Source organism: Pleurodeles waltl, chromosome 5, assembly GCF_031143425.1.
Source record: "Pleurodeles waltl isolate 20211129_DDA chromosome 5, aPleWal1.hap1.20221129, whole genome shotgun sequence".
Lineage (NCBI taxonomy): Eukaryota > Metazoa > Chordata > Amphibia > Caudata > Salamandridae > Pleurodeles > Pleurodeles waltl.
Genome location: NC_090444.1, coordinates 32,625,102 through 32,636,454, shown reverse-complemented (window position 1 = coordinate 32,636,454; position 11,353 = coordinate 32,625,102). Strand labels below are relative to the sequence as shown.

The 11,353-nt window shown below is 50.1% G+C and overlaps 1 protein-coding gene across 1 annotated transcript; it reads left to right on the top strand.

Annotated features, from left to right (window-relative positions):
- The first annotated feature begins 4,364 nt into the window (after window positions 1–4,364).
- On the top strand, window positions 4,365–6,482 carry LOC138296949 (pneumococcal serine-rich repeat protein-like). The gene has a single exon (XM_069236468.1). The coding sequence runs from the start codon at window positions 4,365–4,367 to the stop codon at window positions 6,480–6,482; it is 2,118 nt and encodes a 705-aa protein (XP_069092569.1).
- Window positions 6,483–11,353: the final 4,871 nt, after the last annotated feature.

Sequence of the window (11,353 nt, the reverse complement as noted above, 5' to 3'; positions counted from 1 at the left end):
TTAGTCACTACACAGGTAACACATACAGGCACACTTATGAGCACTGGGGCCCTGGGTTACCAGGGTCCCAGTGACACATACAACTAAAACAACATATATACAGTGAAAAATGGGGGTAACATGCCAGGCAAGATGGTACTTTCCTACACAGGGTGCCCACACACTAAGTAACTTAGTACCTAACCTTTACCAGGTAAAGCTTAGACATATAGGTGACTTATGAGTTACTTAAGTGCAGTGGTAAATGGCTGTGAAATAACGTGGACGTTATTTCACTCAGGCTGCAGTGGCAGGCCTGTGTAAGAATTGTCAGAGCTCCCTAAGGGTGGCAAAAGAAATGAAGCAGCCCATAGGGATCTCCTGGAACCCCAAATACCCTGGGTACCTTAGTACCATATACTAGGGAATTATAAGGGTGTTCCAGTATGCTAATGTAAATTGGTGAAATTGGTCATTAGCCTGTTAGTGACAATTTGGAAAGAAATGAGAGAGCATAACCTCTGAGGTTCTGAATAGCAGAGCCTCAGTGAGACAGTTAGTCATAACACAGGTAACACATACAGGGCACACTTATGAGCACTGGGGCCCTGGCTGGCAGGGTCCCAGTGACACATACAACTAAAACAACATATATACAGTGAAATATGGGGGTAACATGCCAGGCAAGATGGTACTTTCCTACAGTTGTGCAGTGCCTTGTGAGTGTGGGTGAGGAGTTTGAAGGTGATTCTCTTGTTGACAGGGAGCCAATGCAGGTCTTTCAGGTGGCCTGTGATGTGGCAGTGGATGCCCAGGATGAGGAGTGTGGAGGCGTTCTGGATGTGTTGCAGCCTTTTCTGGAGTTTGGCCGTGGTTCCTGCGTAGAGGGCATTGCTCTAGTCCAGTTTGCTGCTTACGAGGGCTTGGGTGACTCTTCTTCTGGTTTCCTTGGGGATCCATTTGTAAATCTTTCGGAGCATGTGGAGGGTGTTGAAGCAGGAGGAGGAGATGGTGTTGACTTGCTGGGTCATGGATAGTGAGGAGTCCAGGATGAATCCTAGATTGTGTGCACAGAAGGAATGAAGGCCATCACCGAATTGATGAAGAACAGCTGCCTTAAACTGGATTCCGACAAGACTGAGGTCCTCATCTTCGGTTCCACCCCCTCCGCATAGGATGACTCCTGGTGGCCTGCCACACTGGGCACCGCTCCGACACCAGGCTTCTGCCCTCCTGGGGCTTGAGCAGCTCAATCTCAGGAAGGCAGAACAATGCATTTCCTTTAGGAGAGGGGTGTTACACCCTCTCCCTTTGGAAATAGGTGTAACAGGCATGGGAGGGTTATCCTCCCCGAGCCTCTGGAAATGCTTTGAAGGGCACAGATGGTGCCCTCCTTGCATAATTTAGTCTACATCGGTTCAAGGACCCCCAGTCCCTAACCTGCCGCGAAACTGGCAAAGGAAAGGGGAGTGACTACTCCCCTGTCCATCACCACCCCAGGGGTGGTGCCCAGAGCTGTTCCAGAGTGTCTCTGGGTTTTGCCATCTTAGATTCCAAGTTGGTGGGGCACTCTGGGAGCATGTGAGTGGCCAGTGGCAGCTGGTGATGTCAGAGACCCCTCCTGCTAGGCGCTTACTTGGTTAGCTGACCAATCCCCTTCTCAGGGCTATTTAGGGTCTCTCCTGTGGGTTTTTCTTCAGATTCAGATTGCAAGACTCCAGCAGGAATCCTCTGCATCCTTTACTTCATCTTCTACTGATGGATCAACCGCTGACTGCTCTAGGAACTCTACAAAATTGCAACAAAGAAGCAAAGACAGCTTCTGCAACATTGTATCTTCAGCTCCTGCAAGCAACTGCAACAGTTTCACAATGAGCATCCTCAGAGGACTGCCTGTCTTCAGCCTGCACCAGAAGAACCGAAGGAATCTCCAGTGGCGTGACGGAGTCACTTCCCTGCTTCAGCAAGCACCTCTCTGCAGCGACGACCAGTGGCTTGGGTTCCTTCTCCAGACAACAGGCATAGATCCAGCAACACAGGTGGTAGACTAAAGTGACTCCGACAGTCCCAACGTCCAGCTGTCCAACTTTGGTGGAGGTAAGAGCTTGCCTCCTCACGCCAGACAGTACCCCAGTGCACTGAGTGACTTGCAGTTGCCAAGGTTTGTGTGCGACCTTCCAAGAAGTCCTTTGTGCACAGCACAGCTTAGGGCCCCAACACTCCATCCTGCGATGCACAGCTTCCTGAGTGGTTCTCCGGCGGAGTGGGAATCCTTTGTGTTGTGCTGCGTGGGCCTCCATTTGCACCTCCTTTGTCGTCGTGCTGTGGGACTCCTGTGCACACTGCCTGGTCTTCTGAGGGCTCTCTGAGTTGCTGAGAGCCCCATCTCTCTCCCCCTCTTGGGTAGAGGCCACCAGGTCCCTCCTGGTCCCGGGCAGCGCCATTTTCCACCAATTGCATGTTCTGCGTGAGCCAAGGCTTGATGGCGGAATCCAGCGACGCAAACCAGACTGCATTCATCCATCCGGTGTGTGACATCTCCTTCACCAACCAGGAACCCGCATCTGTCTTCTTTGGTGCAATACTGACTTTGTCTTCTCACCGGTGGTTCTTCTTTTGCATCTTCATCCAGGTTAGCAGGGGCTCCTGTTCACTCTGGACTCTTCAGTGCTTCTTGGACTTGGTCCCCTTCTTTCACAGGTCTTCAGGTCCAGGAATCCATCGTTGGTGTCTTGCAGTCTCTTCTGGTTCATGCATTATGTTCTATCATGACTTCTAGTGTGTTTCAGGAAACTTGCTGTGTTTTACTCCTGCTTTCCTGGACTCTGGGGTGGGGTATTTTACTTACCTTTGGTATTTTCTTACACCCCCAGCACCCCTCTACACACTAGACTTGCCTAGGTGGGAAACCAACTTTTGCATTTCCACTATTTTAGTATATGGATTGTGTTCCCCCTAGGCCCATTGCAACCTATTGTGATTTTCACTATTTGCACTGTTTTCCTACTGTGTACTTACCTGTTTCTGGTTACTAGTGTACATATTGTGTAATTTACTTACCTCCTAAGGGAGTATAGTCTCCAAAGTATTTTTGGCATTGTGTGACTAAAATAAAGAACCTTTATTTTTGTAACACTGAGTATTGTCTTTCATGTGTGTGAGTACTGTGTGACTACAGTGGTATTGCATGAGCTTTGCATGTCTCCTAGTTCAGCCTTGGCTCTCTGCCTACAGCTACCCCTAGACAGCCTGACTTCTAGACACAGACTACATTTCACTAATAAGGGATAACTGGACCTGGTATAAGGTGTAAGTACCTTTGGTACCCACTACAAACCAGGCCAGCCTCCTACACCTATCTAGGGAGTTATCCTCAGGATTGCATGTGTAAGACCCTTCAGAGACTGAGTAAGAACACACCAAGGGTATAAAGGAGACCCCACCCCAGGATCCAGGAAAGCAGGAGTAAAGTACTACTATTTCCCCCAAAACACATTAAAGACGTGATAAAGGATTTTGCAAAGACCACACAAGACTTCAAAGCACTGAAGATGGATTCCTGGACCTGAAGACCTGCAAAGGAAGGGAACCAAGTCCAAGAGTCGCTAAACACAATCTCACGGCATCCTGGCCGCAGCACAATCTCACAACACAGCATCCTGCCAGCAGCACAATCTCACAGCATCCTGCCAGCAGCACAATCTCACACCATCCTGCCCGCACCACAATCTCACATCATCCTGCCCGCAGCACAATCTCACAGCATCCTGCCCGCAGCACAATCTCACAGCATCCTGCCAGCAGCACAATCTCGCAGCACAATCTCACAGCATCATGCCAGCAGCACAATCTCATGGCATCCTGCCAGCAGCACAATCTCACGGCATCCTGCCAGCAGCACAATCTCACAGCATCCTGCCAGCAGCACAATCTCACAGCATCTTGCAGCAGCACAAGCTCACAGCATCCTGCAGCAGCACAAACTCACAGCATCCTGCAGCATCACAATCTCACAGCATCCTGCAGCATCACAATCTCACAGCATCCTGCCAGCATCCCTGTGCATAACACAATGGCAATGCTATCCTTTTGTAAATCTGACTCGAGCATTGCGTTACTGTAGGAAAGTACCATCTTGCCTGGCATGTTACCCTCATTTTCACTGTATGTATGTTTGTTTTTGCCCATGTGTCACTGGAACCCTGCCAGCCAGGGCCCCAGTGCTCATAAATGTGCTCGCAGCACAATCTCACAGCATCCTGCCTGCAGCACAATCTCACAGCATCGTGCCAACAGCACAATCTCACAGCATCCTGCAGCATCACAATCTCACAGCATCCTGCCAACAGCACAATCTCACAGTATCCTGCCCGCAGCACAATCTCATGGCAGCACAATCTCACGGCACCCTGCCAGCAGCACAATCTCAGGGCATACTGCCAGCAGCACAATCTCACGGTATCCTGCCCGCAGCACAATCTCACGGCATCCTGCCAGCTGCACAATCTCGCGGCATCCTGCTAGCAACACAACCTCACGGCATCCTGGCAGCAGCACAATCTCACAGCATCCTGCCAGCAGCACAATCCCACAGCATCCTGCCAGCAGCACAATCTCACAGCATTCTGCCAGCAGCACAATCTCACACCATCCTGCCCGCAGCACAATCTCACAGCATCCTGCAACAGCACAATCTCACAGACTCCTGCAGCATCACAATCTCACAGCATCCTGCTGCAGCACAATCTCACAGCATCCTGGCAGCAGCACAATCTCACGGCATCCTGGCAGCAGCACAATCTCACAGCACCTGCTCACAGCACAATCTCACAGCATCCTGCCAGCAGCACAATCTCACAGCATCCTGCAGCAGCACAATCTCACAGCATCCTGCAGCAGCACGATCTCACAGCATCCTGCAGCAGCACGATCTCACACCATCATGCAGCAGCACAATCTCACAGCATCCTGGCCGCAGCACGATCTCACAGCATCCTGCAGCAGCACGATCTCACAGCATCCTACCAGCAGCACAATCTCACACCATCCTGCCAGCAGCACAATCTCACACCATCCTGCCAGCAGCACAATCTCACAGCATCCTTCAGCAGCAGAATCTCACAGCATCCTGCCAGCAGCACAATCTCACAACACAGCATCCTGCCAGCTGCACAATCTCACACCATCCTGCCCGCAGCACAATCTCACAGCATCCTGCAGCAGCACAAGCTCACAGCATCCTGCAGCATCACAATCTCACAGCATCCTGCCAGCAGCACAATCTCACAGCATCCTGCCAGCAGCACAATCTCACAGCATTCTGCCAGCAGCACAATCTCACACCATCCTGCCCGCAGCACAATCTCACAGCATCCTGCAACAGCACAAGCTCACAGCATCCTGCAGCATCACAATCTCACAGCATCCTGCTGCAGCACAATCTCACGGCATCCTGGCAGCAGCACAATCTCACAGCACCTGCTCACAGCACAATCTCACAGCATCCTGCCAGCAGCACAATCTCACAGCATCCTGCAGCAGCACGATCTCACAGCATCCTGCAGCAGCACGATCTCACACCATCCTGCAGCAGCACAATCTCACAGCATCCTGGCCGCAGCACGATCTCACAGCATCCTGCAGCAGCACGATCTCACAGCATCCTACCAGCAGCACAATCTCACACCATCCTGCCAGCAGCACAATCTCACACCATCCTGCAACAGCACAAGCTCACAGCATCCTGCAGCATCACAATCTCACAGCATCCTGGCAGCAGCACAATCTCACGGCATCCTGGCAGCAGCAAAATCTCACAGCACCTGCTCACAGCACAATCTCACAGCATCCTGCCAGCAGCACAATCTCACAGCATCCTGCAGCAGCACGATCTCACAGCATCTTGCAGCAGCACGATCTCACACCATCCTGCAGCAGCACAATCTCACAGCATCCTGGCCGCAGCACGATCTCACAGCATCCTGCAGCAGCACGATCTCACAGCATCCTACCAGCAGCACAGTCTCACACCATCCTGCCAGCAGCACAATCTCACACCATCCTGCCAGCAGCACAATCTCACAGCATCCTTCAGCAGCAGAATCTCACAGCATCCTGCCAGCAGCACAATCTCACAACACAGCATCCTGCCAGCTGCACAATCTCACACCATCATGCCCGCAGCACAATCTCACAGCATCCTGCAGCAGCACAAGCTCACAGCATCCTGCAGCATCACACTCTCACAGCATCCTGCCAGCAGCACAATCTCACAGCATCCTGCCCGCAGCACAATCTCACAGCATCCTGCAGCAGCACAATCTCACAGCATCCTGCCCGCAGCACAATCTCACAGCATCCTGCAGCAGCCCAATCTCACAGCATCCTGCCAGCTGCACAATCTCACAGCATCCTGGCAGCAGCACAATCTCACAGCATCCTGCCAGCAGCACAATCTCATAGCATCCTGCCAGCTGCATAATCTCACAGCATCCTGCCAGTAGCACAATCTCACAGCATCCTGCCAGCAGCACAATCTCACACCATCCTGCCCGCAGCACAATCTCACAGCATCTTGCAGCAGCACAAGCTCAGAGCATCCTGCAGCAGCACAAACTCACAGCATCCTGCAGCATCACAATCTCACAGCATCCTGCAGCATCACAATCTCACAGCATCCAGCCAGCATCCCTGTGCATAACACAATGGCAATGCTATCCTTTTGTAAATCTGACTCGAGCATTGCGTTACTGTCGGAAAGTACCATCTTGCCTGGCATGTTACCCTCATTTTCACTGTATGTATGTTTGTTTTTGCCCATGTGTCACTGGAACCCTGCCAGCCAGGGCCCCAGTGCTCATAAGTGTGCCCTGTATGTGTTACCTGTGTTATGACTAACTGTCTCACTGAGGCTCTGCTATCCAGAACCTCAGTGGTTATGCTCTCTCATTTCTTTCCAAATTGTCACTAACAGGCTAGTGACCAATTTCACCAATTCACATTGGCATACTGGAACACCCTTATAATTCCCTAGTATATGGTACTGAGTTACCCAGGGTATTGGGGTTCCACGAGATCCCTATGGGCTGCAACATTTCTTTTGCCACCCACAGGGGGATCTGAAAATTCTTACACAGGCCTGCCACTGCAGCCTGAGTGAAATAATGTTCACAGTATTTCACAGCCATTGTACACTGCACTTAAGTAACTTATAAGTCACCTATATGTCTAACCCTCACTTAGTGAAGGTTAGGTGCAAAGTTACTTAGTGTGAGAGCACCCTGGCACTAGCCATGGTGCCCCCACATTGTTCAGGACAATTTCCCTGGACTTTGTGAGTGCGGGGACACCATTACACGTGTGCACTACATATAGGTCAATACCTATTTGTAGCGTCACCATGGACCTCCGAACATGGCCATGTAACATGTCTAGGATCATGGAATTGTCACCCCAATACCATTCTGGTATTGGGGTGACAATTCCATGCATCCCCGGGTCTCCAGCATAGAGCGCGGGTACTGCCAAACTAACTTTCCGGGGTTTTGTCTGCAGCTACCGCTGCTGCCAACCCCTCAGACAGGTTTTTGCCCCCCTGGGGCCTGGGCAGCCCAGTCCCAGGAAGGCAGAACAAAGGATTTCCTCTGAGAGAGGGTGTTACACCCTCTCCCTTTGGAAATAGGTGTGAAGGGCCTGAGAGGAGTAGCCTCTCCTGGCCTCTGGAAATGCTTTGAAGGGCACAGATGGTGCCCTCCTTGCATAAGCCATTCTACGCCGGTTCAGGGATACCCACAGCCCTGCTCTAGTGTGAAACTGGACAAAGGAAAGGGGAGTAACCACTCCCCTGACCACCACCTCCTAGGGGAGGTGCCCTGAGCTCCTCCAGTGTGTCCCAGACCTCTGCTTCTGAGTGGCCATTACGAGCAGGTGACATCAGAGACCCCTCCTGATAGGTGCTTACCTTTCTCTGTAGCCAATCCTCCTCTGAGGTCTATTTAGGGTCTCCCCTATGGGTATCTCACCAGATAACGAATGCAAGAGCTCACCAGACTTCCTCTGCACTTCCCTCTTCAACTTCTGCCAAGGATCGACCGCTGACTGCTCCAGGATGCCTGCAAAACTGCAACAAAGTAGCAAGAAGACTACCAGAGACATTGTAGCGCTTCATCCTGCCGGCAATCTCGACTGTTCCTGGTGGGGCATGCTCTGAAGGCTGTCTGCCTTCACCCTGCACTGGAAGCCAAGAAGAAATCTCCAGTGGGTCAACGGAATCTTCCACCTGCCAACGCAGGCACCAAACTTCTGCATTACTGGTCATCTGGGTCCACTCTCATCCTGATGAGCGTGGTCCCTGGAACACAGGAGCTGGGTCCAAGTGTCCCCGACAGTCCATTTCCCCTTCTGTCCAAACTTTGTAGACGTAAGTCCTTGCCTTCCCACGCCAGACAGTAATCCTGTGTTCTGTGTGAAATGCAGCTGCTCGGGCTTCTGTGGACTTTTGCAAGACTTCCTTCATGTACTTCCTAGCCTAGGTCCCCAGCACTACTTCCTGCATTGCCCAACTCGCTGAGTTGGACTCCGACCTCGTGGGACTCCCTTTTGTTGTGCTGAATCGACCATCGTGCTCAGATCTTCTGAACGCCTGTTCAGGTGCTTCTGCGGGTGCTGCCTGCTTCTGCATGGGCTCTCCGTGTTGCTGAGCACCCCCTCTGTTTGCTCCTCGAAAGGGCGACCTCTTGGTCCTTCCTGGGCCCTGGCAGCTCCCAAAACCTTCAACCGTGACTCTTGCAGCTAGCAAGGCTTGTTTGGCGTATTTCTGCGTGGAAACATGTTTGCATCCTCCAGCATTCCGTGGGACATCTTCTGACCAAAGAAGAAGTTCCTGGCACCTTCCGTTGTTGCAGAATCTTTGGCTTCTTCCACCCTGAGGGAGCCCTTTTGCCCCTTCATCCGGGGTTTAGTGGGCTCCTGCCCCCCCCGGGCACTTGCGTGTGCCCTTCCTTGGTCCCCTTCCTTTGCAAGTCCTCAGGTCCAGGAATCCATATTCAGTGTTTTGCAGTCAGTTGTTGTTCTTGCAGAATCCCCTATCTCGACTTTACTGTCTTTCTGGGGTAGTAGGGTAACTTTACTCCTTCTTTTCAGGGTCTTGGGTTGGGGTATCTTGGACACCCTTAGTGTTTTCTTACACTCCCAGCGACCCTCTACACACTACACTAGGCCTGGGGTCCATTTGTGGTTCGCATTCCACTTTTGGAGTATATGGTTTGTGTTGCCCCTAGGCCTATTTCTCCCTATTGCATTCTATTGTGTCCTGCAGTGTTTGCACTACTTTTCTAACTGTTAGTTACCTGATTTTAGTTTGTGTGTATATTTTGTGTATTTTACTTACCTCCTAAGGGACTATATACTCTGAAATACTTTTGGCATAATGTCACTAAAATAAAGTACCTTTATTTTTGGTATATCTGTGTATTGTGTTTTCTTATGATATTGTGCATATGACACCAGTGGTATAGTAGGAGCTTTGCATGTCTCCTAGTTCAGCCTAAGCTGCTCTGCTATAGCTACCTTCTATCAGCCTAAGCTGCTAGAAACACCTCTTCTACACTAATAAGGGATAACTGGACCTGGCACAGGGTGTAAGTACCACAAGGTACCCACTATAAGCCAGGCCAGCCTCCTACAGTTACACTTGTATCACTGTGCATTACACAACGGCAATGCCATCCTTTGGTTAATCTGACTCGAGTGCTGCTTGGCCATCGCATCATTGTGCATAACACAACAGCAATGCCATCCGTTGGTAATTCTGACTCGAGCACTGAGTTGCCCTCGCATCACTGTGCATAACACAACGGCAATGCCATCCCTTGGTAAATCTGTCCATAAAAGCCACAGATTAGAACCACACCACTTTGAGCCTAGTATTTTATGAACCTCAAATTACAATTTTTCTTTGGCTAGGATGGGAGGTAGACACTTATCCTTTGAGATTAAAGCTGTTTTTCACAATGACATGTGCCATACGAAAGAGATTTTACAAGATTAGCATCTTAATGTAACAATCTCCGAAGTGAAGTACTGGGTTTTTCAGAACCCAGCGGTGCCAGGGAACACACCCTAAGACTTCGAGTCCTTCCTGTTTCGGACTACAGAAGCACAGAGTCTTCTTGGTGAAGTCAAAGATCTTGTTTATTGGCTGCAGCCAGTAACAGGTATCCTAGAAGTACAACACAGTGTATATTCTCAGGAGACTGCTCTCCTTGCAAAGCTAACCTTCTCTTTTAAACAAAATATTATGCTTTAGGCAAACATTCCTTATTTTACAGTTGACCATTCACATATTTTCACTACAAAGTAATAGCAGGTTTATGATGACAAGCCCATATTCCAGTTTGTCCAGCCCTCAATCAATTACCTGGCAAGGCTTAGTACTTTCATCAGATATCGACGGACCCCCAATATAAACGGGCACCTCCTCCTTGTAAAGCAAGTCATAAAGAAAGAAAGAGAGACAGGTGTGTGTAAGATTAGGCATGGTTTGTGTGTGATGAAAGGTTTTATGATGTGTTGTGCCTTGATACTAATCTCATTCGGCCACTGGGAAAGAAACTGGCCGAACAGGTTTGGCTTCAGGCAGTGGAGTCAGCTTGCCCAGGTCACAGAGGAGTCAGCAAAGGTGTACGTGTCCTTCAGACTCGTTTTCAGCATTAGACATTGGCCTATGTGAGGGCAATCATAAAATGGCTGTCGTTTAAATGGAACACAAGGGTTCAGGACGGAAACTCTGATATTCGGGTGATTTTGTTACCCGAATATGAATACAATGCTTGTGCATACTATTCTAACCATTCCCGGTCTGCTGATACCAAAATCGTTGTGATACGACGACGTTTATAACACGGGTCCAGAATTTTCAGTACCACAGACGCTCCTTTTGCCCTTACATAGGCAATAACCTATACTCACGCTAATCTGAGTCCAGGTCTATATTCATAAAGTCGTTGAGATGTTGCTGTAGCATCATCCTATTACTTAGCACGTCCCTTGATACAGGTTTCCTTACACACGATGTAGCACAGAGGCCACATATTGCAGGAGCACACTGTACACACAGGCAGGACAGGAAAAGAATGGCTAAGATCATCCCAATGACTACCAGAGTCTTCCATCCCCAGGCGGATATCAGCTCCCAGAACCACCCCATCAATGACCAATCTCCTTTATCCACGTGAATAGACTCGGAGATCTTATGCAGTTTGGAAATGGCCTGGTAGACTGTCGGAGCGTAATCTGGGATGAAAACACAGCAACTTGATTGGATCACTTTACCTACCCCACCTCGGTCTGCAAGTATGACGTCTAATGCGACCCT

Bases quoted from the DNA above. Each gene is read 5' to 3' on its own strand.
- LOC138296949 (XM_069236468.1), top strand. From the start codon at position 4,365: ATGGCAGCACAATCTCACGGCACCCTGCCAGCAGCACAATCTCAGGGC.